The sequence below is a fragment of the Ursus americanus genome, chromosome 18 (genome assembly GCF_024610735.1).
Source record: "Ursus americanus isolate L20-20 chromosome 18, mUrsAme1.1.p, whole genome shotgun sequence".
In the NCBI taxonomy this organism is placed as follows: domain Eukaryota; kingdom Metazoa; phylum Chordata; class Mammalia; order Carnivora; family Ursidae; genus Ursus; species Ursus americanus.
Genome location: NC_142144.1, coordinates 29,073,702 through 29,091,949, shown reverse-complemented (window position 1 = coordinate 29,091,949; position 18,248 = coordinate 29,073,702). Strand labels below are relative to the sequence as shown.

Below are 18,248 nucleotides of genomic sequence, written 5' to 3'. Positions count from 1 at the left end.
GAGCTGAGCTCACAGTAAAGCCTCTGACGTGCCACTGGATGGAGACACAGGGTGGTTAGGTCAGGCTAGTTTCTGAGCTGATTAAGGATCAAAATGTGAAGCTGAGGCTAAATCATAACAATCCAACACCCACCTTAATTCACGCTGTTTGTGGAGCTAAACTATGTATTTTAGACAAAAAAGAAGCCCCTTCAGGAGTTGCCTGCAACTTCTTCAGACACACAGATTTACTGACCATGGAAATAAGGTTCATCACAGAGCGAACTCTCAAACCTAAGTTTCATCAAACTTTTTATCTAACGCCAGGACTTTGTCCTTTGTATCACCCTATATTGTCTCCTACTGGGGTCTTCCTTCTATTCATTCCACAGCATCGAATATGAACATGGTGTGAAAGCTTGTGAGATCAGGCAGAGGGGCCAAGATGTGTCCAGCAGGACAGAGGCAGAGGGTGGGAGCCCCTCCCACTTGCAGTTGGAGGGTGTAGCCACGAGATTTCCACATTATGTCCAAGAATGACTTGGAGTAACTTAGCTCTCCCCAATTACAGAGGTGTGTGTGTCCATTGAACATGTATTTACTTTTAAAATATGTCTGTGTATGAACACACAGTTGATAGACATATGTACTAATTGTTCATAATTATATAAGATGTGAATATTTATAGATATCCTATGATATATTTATTGATACAGAAAGTATGCATAAAGATAGTGCTTGCTAAGCAGGTTAATAATGCAAACAAAATTAGAAGCCAATTTTCCCCTAATTTAAGAGAAAAGTTTGCAAAAATTTGGCACATTCTCTGTATTCAAAGGAAGGAAGTGATCTTAGACATTCATTAATGCAAACCCAGCAGGGTGTCTAATTGAAAACACTTTGCTGCTGTTAGTATGAATTACTGTAACTATTTGAAAGTCATAAAGCTGCAGTTAATCAAAAAATTCTATAAAGATGCCGTCTCAAAAATATTTTGGAAGTAGGTGTGGAAGTAAACTGTTCACATGCTCATTTGTTCAGTTTTCCATTTATTCATGTGAATTAGCAAAAATTTTTTGGTTTTCCAAAGTTTTTTGAATTGAAGAACAGTCAGGAAGGGAAGGGAAATACCGAGTTCTTCAACTCCTAATAGTTGTCAGGTACCGTGTGTCTGATCCTTACTGGAGCACTAAGTGTTTCTAACCCAACTCCACGATCTGCTGCCAGGACTCGGGACCACCCAGCCTGTCATGCTCTCATTCAAGGAAACCTACAGCTCGATCCTTGGCTCCACTGTGGGCATCATGGTCTTGGGTTTTCTTTGCTCCGACACTCTGATGGTACCAAACTCATGGCTCAAACATTCCAGGTCACTCTTTGGACATAATTTGGAACCCATCTGGGTATACTCTCCAACTGCAAGTGAGAGGTGCTCCTATCTTCTTCCTCTCTTCTATTGGACACATACTGATCACCTCTGCTTGGCCTCATGACAAGTCCATTATTTACCCAACACTTATCTAAATGAGTGGTTACTATATGCTTAGGCTCTAGGGATACAGATGCTTTATTTTATATAGATCTGGTCTCCACTCTCACGGAGTTTATAATTTACTGGTAGATGGAATCAGAACTTCAACTAGATATTTCACATTCATTTTTTCCTGTAATCCTCTCAGATGAGGTCACAGAGGCCATGGCAAGTAACTTGCCAAACTAACTACGATTGAGGGATACATCACACTTCGATCTGTCCAACACTAGAATTTTGCCCTTTGTATCATATAGTACATTGCCCCTTACTGTGGCTTTCCTTCTATTTTGTTCCATAGCATCTAATAGAAGCATAGTTTTAAATGGTCTTTTGAAAGGATGCTTTTGAATCAAAAGCAATCCCTATAGAAGTAATTTCAAAGTAATCCCTATAGAAATTATAGCCCTATTCCAACGATGCCATTTTTCATTCATTCATTTTATTTTTTTAAAAAGATTCTATTTATTTATCTGAGAGACAGTAAGAGAGCGAACACGGAGGGAGAGAGCACAGAGAAAGAGGAAGAAGCAGACTCCCCACGAGCAGAGAGCCCATGTGGGACTTGATCCCAGGACCCTGAGCTCATGACCTGTGCCGAAGGCAGACGCTTAACCGACTGAGCCACCCAGGGGCCCCTCACTCATTTATTAATTGAATATTTATTGTTCACCCACACTGTGAGGATCTAGTGGTGAGCAGGACACAGTGGGACAATTCACAAGTAAACAAACGAATGACATGATAATTTCAGATTGTGCTAAGTCCTAAGAATAAACTGAAAGGGAATGAGAATTTGCTTCTGAAAGTCTCTGTGGGAAGCTCAGCATCTTTAAGATGTAAACATTTTACTACTGGAGGGCTACTCATTGAGGAATTCAACCTGCCTGGATGCAAAAGTCTGCAGACAGCAGCAGCGCATGTGGAGAAAACACTGCTGTTGTAACTCTTGTCTCATGTCTACATTATTCTCATTCTTACTTGGCTTATTATGTCCTTCCTCATTTCATAAATAATCCATGAACATTGCAGAAAATATGGAGTGGAAATAATAAAATAAATATTTCCTGTAATTACACTGCTCAGTTATCAGTGCTGTTAATACTGTGTTATATTTCCTTCTCGTCCCTTCTCTTTATAGTTGTACACGTATGCACATTACAAAACTGGAAAAACAGCATATGCTTTTATAACCCAACTTCTCACTTACTCTTGTATTTTGATTTTTTGATATTTAATTTAAAATTTTTTATTATAATTTTTTTAGTTGAAGTATGGTTGACATATATTATTATATTAGTTTCAGGTGTATGATTTTTTTTGACATTCTAAGAGCTCTTCAAAATCATCTCGACTTGCCTACATTTTTATAGCACATAGGAATATTATAGTGTATTAATTGTGTTATTGTTGGACATTTACATGGTTTCCAAGTTTCTGTTATTTTGAGTAACACTGCAATGAATCTTTGGAATAAATTATTGTCCATGTATTAAGCTACTTCCTTTGGACAGGTTCCTAGAAGTGGAAGTCAAGGGCGAAAGGGCATAAACAAACCCTTTTAAGGCTCTTGATGGAAATGGCCCCGTTGATTTATGAGCTATTGTACCAACCTACCCTCCCAGTAGCAGAGTGTATGCTGCTGCCAGTCTCAATGTACTTCAACCAAGATTGAGAACTATCAGTAAGAGATTCCTAATATGACAGGTAAAAATATCATCTCATTACTGTTTCAATTAGCATTTCTTTGATTACATGTAAGATTTAACTTTTTTATATTTGTTGGTCAATTTTATTTTTTTTGAATTGCTGTTAATATTCTTTATTTATTATCCAATTTTGACATTACTTAATGTATACCTTGCTCTCTTCCTGAAAAGATTTAAGGCAGCAGCTTAAAGGTCACACAAAATACAAGACAGCATAAATTAAAATAGGATGAAGCAGGAAAAAACCCAAAATGAAGCCAGGAATGATGTTTTTTAAAATGCATACTGCAATGAAAATAAATCTGCTGTTACTGGGCAAGAAATTTGCCTCCAAGCTCTCTGGAAGTTAGCTCAGAAGGAGAATCTTGCTATTTACCCAGATCACAGTGACGAGAAAAAAGAGACAGAGAACTAATTGTTCAAGATACATGTAATTAATATTAGTATTAAAATCTGACAAGACTTTTCACTATTCTTATTTTGTGCCCCCCTAGTTGCCAGACACAATGCAAGTCGCTTTACTTGTATCATTTTAATTTCCATGACCACTCAGTGGGAGCAGGTCATATATTAATGTCGTTTACAACAGTGCCCAGCATATGGGAATGGTCAATGAGTATTAGATTTTCCACTATTATTACTAATATTAAGTATTAGTATCTAGAAGATACAATATCTAGAAGAACAGTAGTGAAGAGAAGGGCCATATCCACCCCAGTGTTCATAGCAGCATTGTCCACAATAGCTAAATTTTGGAAGGAGCCGAGATGCCCTTCAACAGATGACTGGATTAAGAAGATGTGGTCCCTATATACAATGGAATATTACTCAGCCATCAAAAAGAATGATTTCTCAACATTTGCTGCAACATGGACGGCACTGGAGGAGATTATGCTAAGTGAAATAAGTCAAGCACAGAAAGACAATTATCATATGGTTTCACTCATCTATGGAACATAAGAACTAGGAAGATCGGTAGGGGAAGAAAGGGATAAAGAAAGGGGGGGTAATCAGAAGGGGGAATGAACCATGAGAGACTACGGACTCTGAGAAACAAACTGAGGGCTTCAGAGGGGAGGCGGGTGGGGGAATGGGATAGGCTGGTGGTGGGTGGTAAGGAGGGCACGTGTTGCATGGTGCACTGGGTGTTATATGCAACTAATGAATCATCGAACTTTACATCAAAAAATAAAAATTAAAATTAAAAATTAAAAAAATACATCTAGAAGAACAAATCCCTTGAACCTTCTTTTTTAAGATTAAATTTAATATATATATTTTTAGAAGATTCAGCAACTATCACCCCAGTCAACAAAAAAGTCCTTTGGTATTTTCATTGGAATTGCTTCACACCTATTAACTAACCAAGGGGAAATCTACCATCTTTAAAAATTCAGTCTTCTAATTCAGTAATATGGCAGTTTGCTTATTTGTTTATAATTGATCAAAACAGTCTTACTGAGCTATAATTCACATACCAGACGTTCACCCATTTAAGTGTGTAATTCAATAGTTTTTAGTATGTGTAACATACACAGAACCATCAGTGCATTTATTTTTTTTTATCCAAACCACTTCTGATTTGTACATTAGAAAGCATTCTAATGCAATTCTCATGGAGAACACTTCCCTGATCTATTAGAGTTTTTGCTGCCAGAGTGAATGGGATGTGCCTCCTATGAAGTTTTCTAGCTGGAAGTACATGGAGCCCATGGGAAGGGCAGCTCTTCTCAGACTATAGCATTTCTCAGGTTTTCTCTTCTTTTGAGAAATTTTCTCTCTAGAACGTCTGTCTTTTACCTTATTAATTGTTCTACTCTTGTCCCCCTTTCTCTGGCTTTTCAGGCTCTCGTAGCTCATGATGGAGTGGCCACCTCCGCAGTTCTCTCCCTCCGGCCTGCGGGCTTCTGCACACCCTCTTCTAAAAACCGCCCCGCCCTCCCTGCGACTCCGGATAAGCTCGTTTGCATTCTTAGCTGGGCTGGGGGCCTTCTCTGATTCTACAGTGGATCAGGTCTCCCGTGAGGCTCTCAGATTCTGGTGTGTTTTCTTCTACAGGAACTTACCACGGCTTAAATCATTAGCTGATTTATGAGTGTCTTTCTTTCCCACTAAACTCCATGTCACAAGGGCGGTGTCTGTTTTCTCACTGCTAAATTCTCAGCCCCCGAGCATGGTGCCTGGAACAGAAGCTGTGGTTACCGGATGAATTAAAGAAAGAATGAATGAATGGTTTGGTGTAGCTCAGTTTTCTTTCCCCTCACCTCCAGCTCCATGTTCGGTCTCATCTGCCTTCGAGTTCTGGCACCCCTCCTTTGTTCAAGGCCAGCCTTTATTGCATGAATTCAAATGTTTTATTGGGCAGCCACATGCTGTTATATGAAGATCAATAAAGGTGGTTTTTATTATTTTGGGAAAAGCTTATCATTTCCTACTAGAGCTATGAGTGTCCTTTACTTTAAGATTTCTGGTTAAAGTTTGCTCTTGCCTTCACAGCAGTTCTATTTCATTTTTAATATTTACTTGAACGTTCACGAGGATTGTTTTTCTAAAGCAGCACCATCATTTGCCTGTACAAAAATGACACTAGCCTCATATTCCCTCTAGGAGCTGACTTTTTTTTTAAATTAGACACACAGAGCTAAAGGGGGCATTTTATGTGAGAAGCTAGAAAAGAACTAGAAGGTCCATTAAAATCAGCAAATAGCTCATTTCAAATGCTCATGTGTTCTATCAACTGGGTCAGTTCAACTCTATGAGGGGAGGTGGAGCTTTATTTCTTGGTGTACTTGGTGCTTTATGAAGGGATTTTCTCATCTCATCTTACATCTCTGCAGATAGAATGTCAGTGGCTGGGAGGTTCTAAGAATGCCCAGGTCTACACTTTAGATCACACACCCAGATGAAGACTTTGCTGGATAAAAATAATACTGTGGTTTCTAGGTTTCTATCCATCTGTCAATCATCCCAAAATGCTACGAGGAAATGGCTTTGGATGATGAGGCAGTGAGTGCTTGCTTCCATCTGTCTACTTCACCCTATTTTCTGCATTGCCTGTAATGAGTAGTGCTAGTTTTATGTCGGAGAAATACCCACATAAGCTCTATTAAATATATCACTCATAGATTCTTGCTTTCATGGTCTCATGGTTCAAGAGCCCACCCGCTTTGAAGCATGGAGCTTGCTTCCCAGAAGAGTCGGTGGGAGGCTAGGAGAAGCTACATATATTACTTTTAGTGTAAAATAAATTATTCTGGCAAAAAGACTAAAGTGAGGATAGAACCATCCTCTTGAATTTCATCTGCACAGCGGCCCAGTCCCTCTTCCTTGGGGTTAGCTGTAGGAGCAGCCAGAGACAAGATGATCTCCTCCCTCTGACCCCTGTCAGTAAAACAAAGACGTATTCCAATCTGCCTTGGCTCCTCCTTAGTGAGCATTTTGCTTTTAATTTGATTTGATTCAAAGTAGTTGGTTGAAGCCAGTGAATCTCAACTCTGAAATGGTGATAAAATATGCTCTTAACAGTTTTATTAATTGTGATAAATGTATAGCAAGCATGCTAAACAATTATGATCGAGAAGAAATATGGTGCTATTACATTCACTCTAAGTTATGTAACGTCATGGTTACAAACACTTGTGTGGCCAGGACTCAATTTACTGATGGGCTGTGTATAAATATGGATCACAAACCTCACTTTTTCAGTTGACAGGTTTTCATCCAAACACGTTTTCCCATAGGAATATTTTACCGGTGGCGTTTGGATGCCAAGACTGATATTAAAAACAAAACAAAGAAAAGCTGTAGCCCAATTTTTGGGCTAGAAATATAAACCATTTCCAAAAAACCCCACTATTATTATAATTAAAAATACTATATGCAACAGAAAAGTAGTTTTAAGGAAAGAGGAGATAGAAATTTGGGGAGTCCCTTTTTCAGATCTGGGGGCTTAGATGGCCTTTAAGAGCTAAAGACATCTATTCCTAGGAGCACGTTTCTTCATAAGGTGCCTCTAGAAAAGTCTGTGAGGTGTGATTCTCAAAGGTTTCAGACACACAATCATAATGGGGAGGCACGGGGAGATTATCCGGAGGTAACTAAAGAAGAATTAGAGAAGGCAGGTGTTCACGAGCATTAATGTGGAGACTGAGGTGAATGAAGTGAGCTGTGAGGACTCGAACTGGGATGAGAATGGCAGCATGGAACCATGGGGGCTGTCCTAATGTCTAGCAAGCGAGGAGCACGAAAGGAGACGAAAAGAAGTAAGACAGAGAGTGAGTCAGGGGTGGAAGAATCTTCAGACTGTGACCAACATGCCATTATGTCACCTTTCGTTCAGATTGGGGGGATTTTCACCTCACAGCTGACAAATGTCCCAAGAAAACTCCAGAGATCTGTGACTTCTACATAAATATTTTCACTTACTTAAACTAAAATGCCTCAAGAGAATTTGAATGGAGTTTGGAAAAATACTAGGAAAAAGCAAACCATATAAACCCATTTTCATCAGACATAAAACATACACACACACACACACAGAGGCACAAGTGCGCACTAACAATCCTGGTTGGGCGCTGATCGGCTTTTGTCCTCTGATAACTGCTGGCAAGAAGCTAGACATGGTAGATGCGATAATATCAAACTTCACCTCAAAAAAGTAAAAATCCAAGCTATAGAGAGAGGGGCAGTCAAGGGTCTGTGTGACTTTATTACAGGGCACCTTTATCTCCTTATTCTTTATCTTGTCTCTCCACAAATCCTGTTCTCCAACACCATGGCACTTCTTCATGCCTGCTGCTTTCTTTCAAACAGCAATTTTTCTCCCTACCACCTTCTCCCTTGGGGATCTCACACTCTCCAAGGGCTTGAATACACAGGATTACCTCTCTGGCCAGGGTTCCCACCAGCTCTACTCTCAATCCTGAACTCTGGCTTCCAAACGCCTGCTGGATCTCCCCTGGATGGCCAAAACAGATTTTAAAATGCTGTGTGTGAAACTGAACTGATCACTGTACTTTCCAGTCCATAAACTGCCTTCTCTGCTTCCTTGAATGGTGTCAGCATCTCAGACACTGCGGCCTGTGACTTTGAAGGTGACCCTTTGCTGCCTCTCACACTCAGTTAATCGCCAAGTCCTATGGACTTGATCACCACCTGATTTCTTCCATCTGTCTTCTTTCTATCAGTGACTATAGCTACGACTTCTGTTCACTGTCCTTCTCTTCTAATCTGGTTTACATGCTGCCACCACAGCAACCATCCTAAATGGATACCGTTGCACTCTGCTGTTCCATTGTTGAAGAATGTCAGTAGATTTCCACTGTCAGACAAAGTTCACTAGTCTTAGCTTGATGTCGAAGAGCTGCTGTTATCTCCGCTGAACTCAGCTTTTAGACATGGATCTCACCTCCTTCCTTTCATGGCACATATGCTGTGGCTGAATTGAACTCCTCAAGATATCCTCACTGTGCCTTACACTTTCTACCTCAAAGCAGTTCATTCCGTTCCTTTGCTTGGAATGACCATTCCTCCCTTGACACGGGTGTCCGATTTCCGAGTGTTCTTCAAGAATAAGCACACATTTTTATCTTAATTAAGCCTTCCCTTGATGTCCTAAGGGGAAGGTGGTTGCCCTTTCCTTGAACTTTGATACTATTTCCTGTTTTTAAACTTCAGCATGTTTACAACTTTCTAAGTTGTTTTCTCCTCTCCCGGACTTGTTTACCTCTGAATTTCTCTACATCAATTAGTGTAAGAAAAACGATGGTCCCCTAAAGAATTTAGCATGGGTAGGACCGAAAAGCACTCATGTGAGAACTGCAATACACTAAAGGATGAATGCTGAGTGACTGAAAGGGTATGAAAATTATTTTAATCATATCTCTCTGTGGGAGGGTGAAGACACTGTCATTTGCATAATACCACATATCTGCATGAAAATGGAACAATTCTGTCACCAACATTATTCGTCCAAAGTCCAGATGTCAAGTATTGCTTAGTCAAATGATCTGGGTATCTTTATATGACAAAAACCCATAAATGAGAGACTTTACCATAGAAATGACATGGGGGGGGAGAAATATACATTCTGGGGGGAACTTTACTGGAAATTAGTTTATTATCTCAAATTCAAAGTATTTTATTTATTTTTTAAGGATTTTATTTATTTATTTATTTGAGAGAGAGAGAGAGTGTGAGAGAGAGAGCACAAGCAGGGGAGAGCGATGTGGGGCTCAAACCCAGGACCCATAACCTGAGCTGAAGGTAGACACTTAACCGACTGAGCCACTCAGGTGCCCCAAACTGAAAGTATTTTATATACCTGTCCCATTTCATTAAGAACTTACTAGCTGTAACACAAAATTGACTTTGTCTAGTTCTGCTCATTCTGTCTTGTGGGTGGGGTTAGATTTATAAAAACTTCACTTTTTATTCTATGTGGAGTTGGGGGTTGAATGATTGTCTCTTTTTGCTTAAAGAACTGCTTTACTGCTACTGCTGTGTACAGTTTATCTTTATGGTTTTCTATTTAATCCCCTAAAATAATCATTGCTACGGGTTTCTCAAATGTAGCATCTATGACTTAATGTTGACAATCTTCAGTTTTTTTTTTTTTAAAGATTTTATTTATTTATTCGACAGAGATAGAGACAGCCAGCGAGAGAGGGAACACAAGCAGGGGGAGTGGGAGAGGAAGAAGCAGGCTCCCAGCGGAGGAGCCTGATGTGGGACTCGATCCCAGAACGCTGGGATCACGCCCTGAGCCGAAGGCAGACGCTTAACTGCTGCGCTACCCAGGCGCCCCGACAATCTTCAGTTTTGATTAATGAAACTCTAGTCAGTATTGGGTTCACCTTTTTACATTAGATAATGGTCTAGAATCTTCACAATAGGCATATATTAGATTGTTTTTTGCACTAGACTGGATTGAATGGTTTCCACTTCGAGTTTCTAATTTAAGCATCACATTAGCAAGATTCACGTAAAAAATCTGGGTAAGCCTCCAACAAGACAGTGAAACTTTGGGAGATCTACAGGCCAACTCGGGCAAAGAATAAACAGCAGCTGCTAATACCACTGCAAAGCATGAATGCAGAAGCATCATGAAAATCTCTCTCTAGGGTGACACACCCATTTATGCCAGACTTATTGGTGTTCACTGGATTCCAGCTCGAAACCTGAGCCCCAAGTGTTCTGTAGAAGGCCATGCAATCCTCGCCTACTCAGTAAGCCACTGTGTGTTGAACCTTTTCATGAGGTTCATGTCACTTACCAGGAGGTCTGCAGTTATGGGTCAAGTTTCTCATGTTCATTTGTTTGCAGAACAGACCTTATACCTTAATCCAAACCATTTACTAGAAGTCTCTAAAGCTGCCACCAGCCCTCTGGGCCACTTCATCATTTGTTAAAGATAGTTGTGAATGTCCTATATGTTGATGCTCTATGAAATTAATTTTAAATGTTTCATAGAAATTTATAGTAAAGTTTCAATACCTTGAGACTTAGTGTGAAAAGGGGTATTTGAAAAGGCATGATGAGAGTTTCCCTATTTGAAATGCTCAGCTGAGCTCAAGTTGCTTTAAACACAGCGTGTCCCGGGTATGCCCACTGAATTGCAACTTACTCTAATCTCTCCTAGGTGGGTCGTATGCATTGGAACACGCCTCTGCTCTGGATCTGAATTCTGTTCCCCAGCAGGACTGTAGTACTCCCTTGGGCCTTATTCCAATTTCCTTGAGCCTCAACACCACCTCCTCACTACTCCCACTAGGTTGGACTAGGTGCTCCGTGCCCCTAGTCACTGAAAGGCGTCCTGTTTTAATCCAGACAGAACACAGACATGGATCTACTTGCTTGAGTATCACCACTGTTTTACCTGAACTCCAACCAACTCCTCCCTTCTCCCCTTAGAGTCAGATGTCCAGGACATCAAAGGCAGCCTAGAATAGATACCCTTTTTTTGATTGTTCCTGGACATTATAATGGGACTGTTGGCACCATACCCTCAGACGAAGTGGCCAGCTGTATGGCTTTCCTTACTGTATAAAGACACCCTGTTTTTAGCTAATCTTGCCATCTCAGTTTGTTCGGTACTCCTTGTTCTATGCCCATTGTGTTCTCTAGCATCTGGCTTTGGATGTTTATGATAAAATGTTAGTTCTTTCCATTTTACTCTTTTTTAATGGCAAAAAAAGGATTCTTTATAATTTAAATATGGATTCTGCTATTTATTTTCATTAATTCCCAGGAGAAGTAATTAATCAGTTTTTGAAGTCTGCTTTGGGTGAAAATACTTTGTAAGTCTATTCCTTGATGGCCATTCTGTCAGATGCACAAAAAACACGAGAAAAACTTACTAACAGATGTCCCCAGCAGAAAGACTTTCTCTAGAACAAATACCCGCTAAAGCCCCTCACTCCTTTTTTTCATTCAATAAAGCAATAAAATATTTAATTTAGCTCCTGGTCTCTAGAGACGGCTGAGAGAATACTGTGTTAGATGAAAGAACATCAACATACTACAGCATAAGACACAATATATGGATTTACAATGGACAGTAAAGAAAGCTAGAGTAAAATGAAGCATTACCTTAGGATCATGTATTCCAGAGAGCTCTTCATAGATCTTCTCACCTACCATGACAGCAGCCAAGTTTGCCGTGTATGTAGAAAGGCAAAACATACAGAAAATGGCCCAAAGGTTCATTAGAAACCTGCCGGTCCAGCATTTTGGGGGTTTGATGGCTGATGTTCTACCAAACAAGAGGGCATAACAGACATTCAAGGCTGAAGAGAAGGAGAAGACTTTACTTCTATTTCGTCCCTTGGGAGTCATGCCAAAGGGGCTCTTCCATTCATACAGAGTGAGGAAGATGGCAGTGATGTGCAGAGCCACAAAAATCCCTAGCCACATTGTCCAGTGGAGTGGCCACATGAAGGCTCCAATGGGAGCTGCTGTGTCTCGGGTCCTCACTAAGATGCCCAAGCTGGTGGAAAAGAAAGGACTGGTGAAATCTATCACCTGGCTTCGTGCAGTATTGATGCTGAAGGAAGTGACTGCCAGGTGGGCCGACCCACTCAGGAGATCACCCACCAGCCCAGTCCAGTGCCCATTTTTCCAGGCTCCATACTTGCCATCCCCAACAATATAGAGGTCAAAGTCAAAGTTCATGTCTTCCGCTAGCTTTTCCAGCAGATCAATGCAATATCCATAGCAGCACTTCTTGAATTTGATGGGCACTGTATCATTACTGCTATGGAGGCTGTTAAAAAGGCTGTCCAATACAGAGGAGTCATTAGTCATGGGGTTTAGACAGAGTTGGCCAGCAGGGCACAAGCCTTCATCGTCTACCTCCCGTGTGAAGACAAATGGATGCTCGATCAGGGTAACCACTCTCAAGTGTAGTTTACTTGGGTACTGGAAGTGGGTTTTGTGCCTCTGGGCCTGCTCTGGCCATATTCCATAGTCCATGACAATCTTGCCCCCTTGCCATCTGCCCAAACGGGTCCACATTGGCTTTCCCATGGGGTCATGTTGCAGATTCCAGATGAAAAAGTTGTTTTCTGAGCTGATGATAGTGGAACCTTTTACTTTGATGGAACCACTGAGGCCTCTGAAAGTGGTGTTGGCTAGAAACCTGGCAAAGAGGAGCAAAGGCAAAAAGTAAGGAAGACAGGGGAGGCCAAAGACAGGAAGGAGTGCTCATCTTTGCTTCTCTGCCTTAATTAAAAGAAACTCTAATTTTTTTTTAAATGTATTGCCTATAATTTCCTCCGGAATTAATAACTTGGACTCTTTCTAAGAGAAGAGTCTTATTTCATTGAGCAAATGAGATCTCCCCCTTAGGTTCTAACATCTGGTTAGGTGCGTGACTCTTTGTCTTACTTCGTATCTCTTTATTCCTAGTTAAGGGATGTGTTGTTTCCTGTTATAAACTGTTAATTATATATTCTCACAACTTTCCAAGCTATGGACGTTCTCAGCATCTTTAACATGTTTCATTTCTACTGTTCACTCTATTCAATTGCAATGAAATCAGCTCAGTAAATATTATTTTTGATGCAAGGAATGAGTTTTAGTAAGTATGCCTATCCTTTTATAATTGCTTAAAAATTGCATTCATAATTCCAGAAAATAGCTTCATCTTACTTTCAGTGTGTCTTTTTTCACAGTGGAAACAATCAACACATCTGTCCCCATAAGGCCAGTCAAAGCAGCCCGTTGGATATCATCCATGGAACAAAGGAAAAGATGAGAAATAAGACTTGCAGATCTCAGGATAGCCTTAGGCTACCCTCCCTCTATAAGTCATTAGAGAAAAACAATTGGCTCTGGTTCTGGAGAGAGCTTCTCTGCCCAAGTCAAAGAAAGGAAAATTACCAACTGAATGCTATACTGATTCCTAATCAAGGGAGCCAGGCACTGTCAAATATATGTTCTGATATGCGCAAGGCAGGAAATGCTTGGTCAGTGTCTGGGAAGATAAGGCAATATGAGGTAACATACAAACTTGTGGTACTTTCTTACTGTTAATTATGGCCTGTGTCCAAAGAAAAGCCTAGATGTTGACATAAGACACGCCTCTATTTGGATTTTGGTTCAGCTACCTTCTAGCATTGTCCTTGGTTTTGTCTTCAGCAAAATGGGGGAAATAATACTGCCTCCATGACAAGGCCTGGAAATAATGCATGTAAAGTATATACCCTACCTTTTGACCTAGAACAGATGTTTCAGATATGGTACCTATTACTCAATGTCATTCAAGTTTTTTTCAATCAAGGCTGTCCCCAGGTCACTTTTCCCTAATCTCTAACAGAACTTCTCTAGTTGGAGATACAAAGTATTGCATTATGAGAAACTCATAGAGGGTATTCAAGACACATTTTAAATTAAAAGGAATTACAATGAAAGTGGAATGTAACAATTTTTTTTTTTTGAGGAATCAGCTGATACAAGTCTAGACTCTCAGCAAAACACATTCATCCATTGCCTGCCACCAACATTACTCAGTAATTTACAAATGCAAATACAAGTAGTAAGAAGTTATGCTGCCACAGAAGGGACATAGAAAAATCAAAATGTGTGAAGAATGTACTAATTTTCATTAGAGATATAAATGTAAATCACATTTGAAGATGCTCCTATCACTAAATGTAATGAAACTGCTCATTTTGGTAGATTGCATGTAATGGTAATTATTCATGTTAGCACTCCCCAGTGGGACTCTCTACCACTTAAAATGAATTCTATTTTGCAACAAGTAATGAAGTCTCAGTTATCTTAGATTTTAAAATAGCTTTATGCTTCTTTAGAGAAGTAGGGAACCAAATCATTAAAATATAGAGATTAATCAATTGATAATTACCTAGGTATTATAAAGGAAGAGTGTCTACAATTGTGCTTCTAATAAGCAATCTACTATTAGATGTGTTCTCTCTCCCTCCCCCCCCCACACACACTGACATAGCCTAGGGAACAAAATGGTTTGTAATAAATAGGTTAATTTCATTTGCTCAATTTGGTGATCAGTAAAGTTGTAGTTGTAGAAAGAGAAACCCTTCACTATTTTAAGAATATCTGGGACTTGATTATTATAGATTTTTAACTGGATGGACCCTTGAAGGACTACCACTGCAAAAATATATACTTGAATCATTTCAGAAATCTTTCAGAGATTACGTAACTCCTTCATTCCAGTAGAACTTATTTCTCATTAATGATGTTCAAAAACATCCAAGATGGTGGTGACTGCAGGACCATCAGTTGTCTCTCAGGCATCCATTTGTCACAGAAATGTAGATCTATCAGGATCTAAATGTCTTTGATTTTCCCAGACCAGAAAACCCAGTGTTTCTTTCACTACACAATTGGCACCAAGAAATTGGGTCTCAGAGAATCCCCATTTATGACAGATGATTTTGGTCTATTTTATTTTCAGTTCTACAGAGAAGGTAAATTAAAATAATCTCATTGATAGCTTTTAGTTATAGTCACCTTCACTATGTATTCTTTGTAATGTGATGACAACGCATAAGCAAAGTTTAAATGCCCACTGATGAAACGGCTGGAAATCTCACTTTTGCTCCAATCAGTTTCTACCATGTTCCTTTTAATTCTGCCTGGATTCTTCTTGGATGAACAAGAAAACGAAAAATCAGGAATAAATTTATTGACAAGAGAAACTGATGCAAATACCGTTCTTAACATTAGAGTTACAGAGGTGAAAGACACACTTGTTGTTCTCAAGGATGTGAAAGTCTTCTGATGGGGAGAGAGAAAAGCAAAGAGGCAATCAAAAAGTCATGACAGAGGTAAATCTGGGTGCCACTGGGACAGAGACCAAGGGCTCCTGCACATTCTACTGCAGACGAGACAGGGAAGGGTTCTTAAAGGAGGAGGTGCCAGAGTTGAGCCTGCAGGAAAAAACAGCCAGGAAGAGAAGCTGGGGACTAATACTCTCAACCCAGGGAGATGTGTGCGTAAAAGCCAGAGACAGAGCGCAGGATGAAATGCGGTGAGAAATAAGGCTGCAGATAAAAGTGGGAAACGAATTTCTAAAGGTCTGAGATTATGATGAAGGTAACGAATGGGGAGCCATTGAGGGAATTTTATCTGGGGAAGGACATGACCATCAGATTTGATTTTAAAAAGGGTTTTCCCTCTCTGTTAGCTATATAGAAAATGGTTTGGAAGGAGGAGGGGGCTGCGCGCACTTTCCTATGTGAAGAATGATGCTCCTTCCCTCCTTCTCTCTCTGCTTGTTTCATAAGGGGCTTAAGGTGGCAAGAGCTAAGGTAATAGCCGTGTAAGTGGAGAAACGATGGCATCGTCAGGGAAGACATAGTCTTCAAAAAGAAAAGTAGTGATTTTAAGGCACCAAATGCACAGGGTTGCATTTCGTCCACAAACCACACTAAGGATGTGTGAAACTCGGCTTGATGGAAGGTCACGTAAATAAGTCCTGGAGTATTTAGTTGAATATCAGCTCAGGGTAAGCCCATATAGCAATGTGGGTATAAAAAGGAGAAAAGCGATCTTAAATTCTTTTAATAGAAATTTAAAATTTCCCTGGGTCACAGGGACCAATAATATCACCACACTCTGTGTTGATCGCACTACGGCTCTAGCCTGGAAATGAACTCTAAATAAACCTTCCAGCTTCAAGAATGTTATGAGGAAAGGTAAGGAGGTGGAAAATACAACAAGGGGTAGGAAGCACAAAAATCCAACGGGAGAGCAGGGTAGAAAAATACGAGAAAATAATATAGGAAAAGCAGATCGCAATGAAACTGTAGAGGCTTTACATGTCCATTTTATGAGATTGGATTTTATTTAATAGGAGAAGGGACCCATGAAAATTTCTGAGCAGAGTAATGATACAAGCAGAGGTGTGCATTAGTAATCTTGATCTGGAAACAGGTACGCTGTGTACATAGGAAGGAAGAGATGGTGACCAGGAGACCACTTAGAAGAATATTACAATAGCTTTGTCATGCGTGATAAGGGCTTGGATCTTGCGCTGAGAGTGAAAACCTACTTGAGCACCATGCCTTTCCTGTGGAGTGTTTAACAAAGCAGTCAGGTATCTATGTTTTTTATCAGCACACCTCCCAAGATACTACTCTGCTCAAAAGAATGAAGCTCATTAGTTAATTTGCATTGAGGTAAATTATCACTTTAGTAAAAGCTCCCAATTATCTCACTAATTAAGTATATGTGTTGATTTGTATAGGAGCCAAGATAAAATGTATACTTTGCAAATTATGTAAAAACTGTTGAGACAGTTCACAGTATAAGCAAGATCAGGTTTAATACATTTAAGATACATTTTAGAAGCCACATTTGCACACAAAATTTGACATGCTAATTAAAGGATTTTCTTATTCACCAAAACAAATTAACAAAGATGTTAAAAAAACAACACATCACCCATTCAATCATTGATTCATTCAATAGTAGTGTATGCCAGGCACTGTGCTAGGGGCTAGGGGATATAGTAGTGAACAAAACAGACACAAATCTATGCACCTTATATTCTACTGAAGGAGACAGAATAAATGTGATAAATAGGCACTATGTATGGGGTATTAGAGCTGCTAAGTGCAAAGGAGGAAAAATAAAGCAGAGTACGGAGATAAGATGTGTCTGGGTTGGTGACAGTGAGATGAAATTTTAAACTGAGGAGGCCAGCAAAGGAGGTAAAGAGCAGAAGAAAGGGAAGGAGCTAACCAGAAGGAGGAGATCTAGATAGAACATTCCTTGTAGAGGGAGCACTGAGTCCAGCTTTCTTAAAGTGGGGTCATGTCTATTGCTTGAGGAACACCTACAGGAGTGAGGGGCGTAAGAGTTTAAGATAAAGTGAGAGAAAATGAATGGGTAGTGGGAGTTCGGGAAATAGCACGTTGCGGGTCATTGTGAGGACTTTGTTTCTTCTCTGCATGAGGTGGAAAGCCATCGGTGGATTTTGAGCGATGACGCAATATGACATGACTTGCATTTTAACAGGATCACCACAGTGCTGTGTTGAGAAGGAGCTGAAGAGAGAGCAGTGGCAGAAAGACCAGTTAGGGGGCTGTTTCCAACTCCCAGACAAAAAGTGATGATGGTTTAGCCTGAGGTGGTAGCAGTGAAGGTCAGATCTTGATCTGTTTTGAAGCTGGGAATAACAGGATTTCCTAATGGTTCAGATATGGTTGCTAGGAAAAGGAGAGCAAGGATGACACCAAAGTTTTTGTCTGGAGCAAGTGGAGGCTAGTAGTTGCCATGGAGATTAAAAAAAAAAAAACTGTAGGAGAATCGTTGAGGTGGGTGAGAACTACCACTTGAATTTGCTCAGGTTAAGTTGGAGGTAACTTAGAGAAATCGAAATGCGGATGTCAAGTGGATAGTTGGAGACTGTGTGGGGCTCAGGAATGAGGTCCAGACAGGAGCTATGAAATTGGAAGCCATCCCTCTAGACATGGTACTTAAGGAGACCAAATGAGATCACCAGATGAATAACTATAGATGGGCAGGCCCAGGTACAAATC

General features: G+C 40.1%; 1 protein-coding gene across 1 annotated transcript in view; it reads right to left on the bottom strand.

Annotated features, from left to right (window-relative positions):
- The window catches only part of GRIN3A (glutamate ionotropic receptor NMDA type subunit 3A), a 146,514-nt gene that overhangs the window by 72,925 nt on the left and 55,341 nt on the right, over nucleotides 1–18,248 (bottom strand). The window contains exon 3 of the mRNA XM_045780277.2: nucleotides 11,809–12,856. Coding sequence (XP_045636233.2) covers nucleotides 11,809–12,856 — 1,048 coding nt within the window. The remainder of the gene's footprint in view (nucleotides 1–11,808; nucleotides 12,857–18,248) is intronic.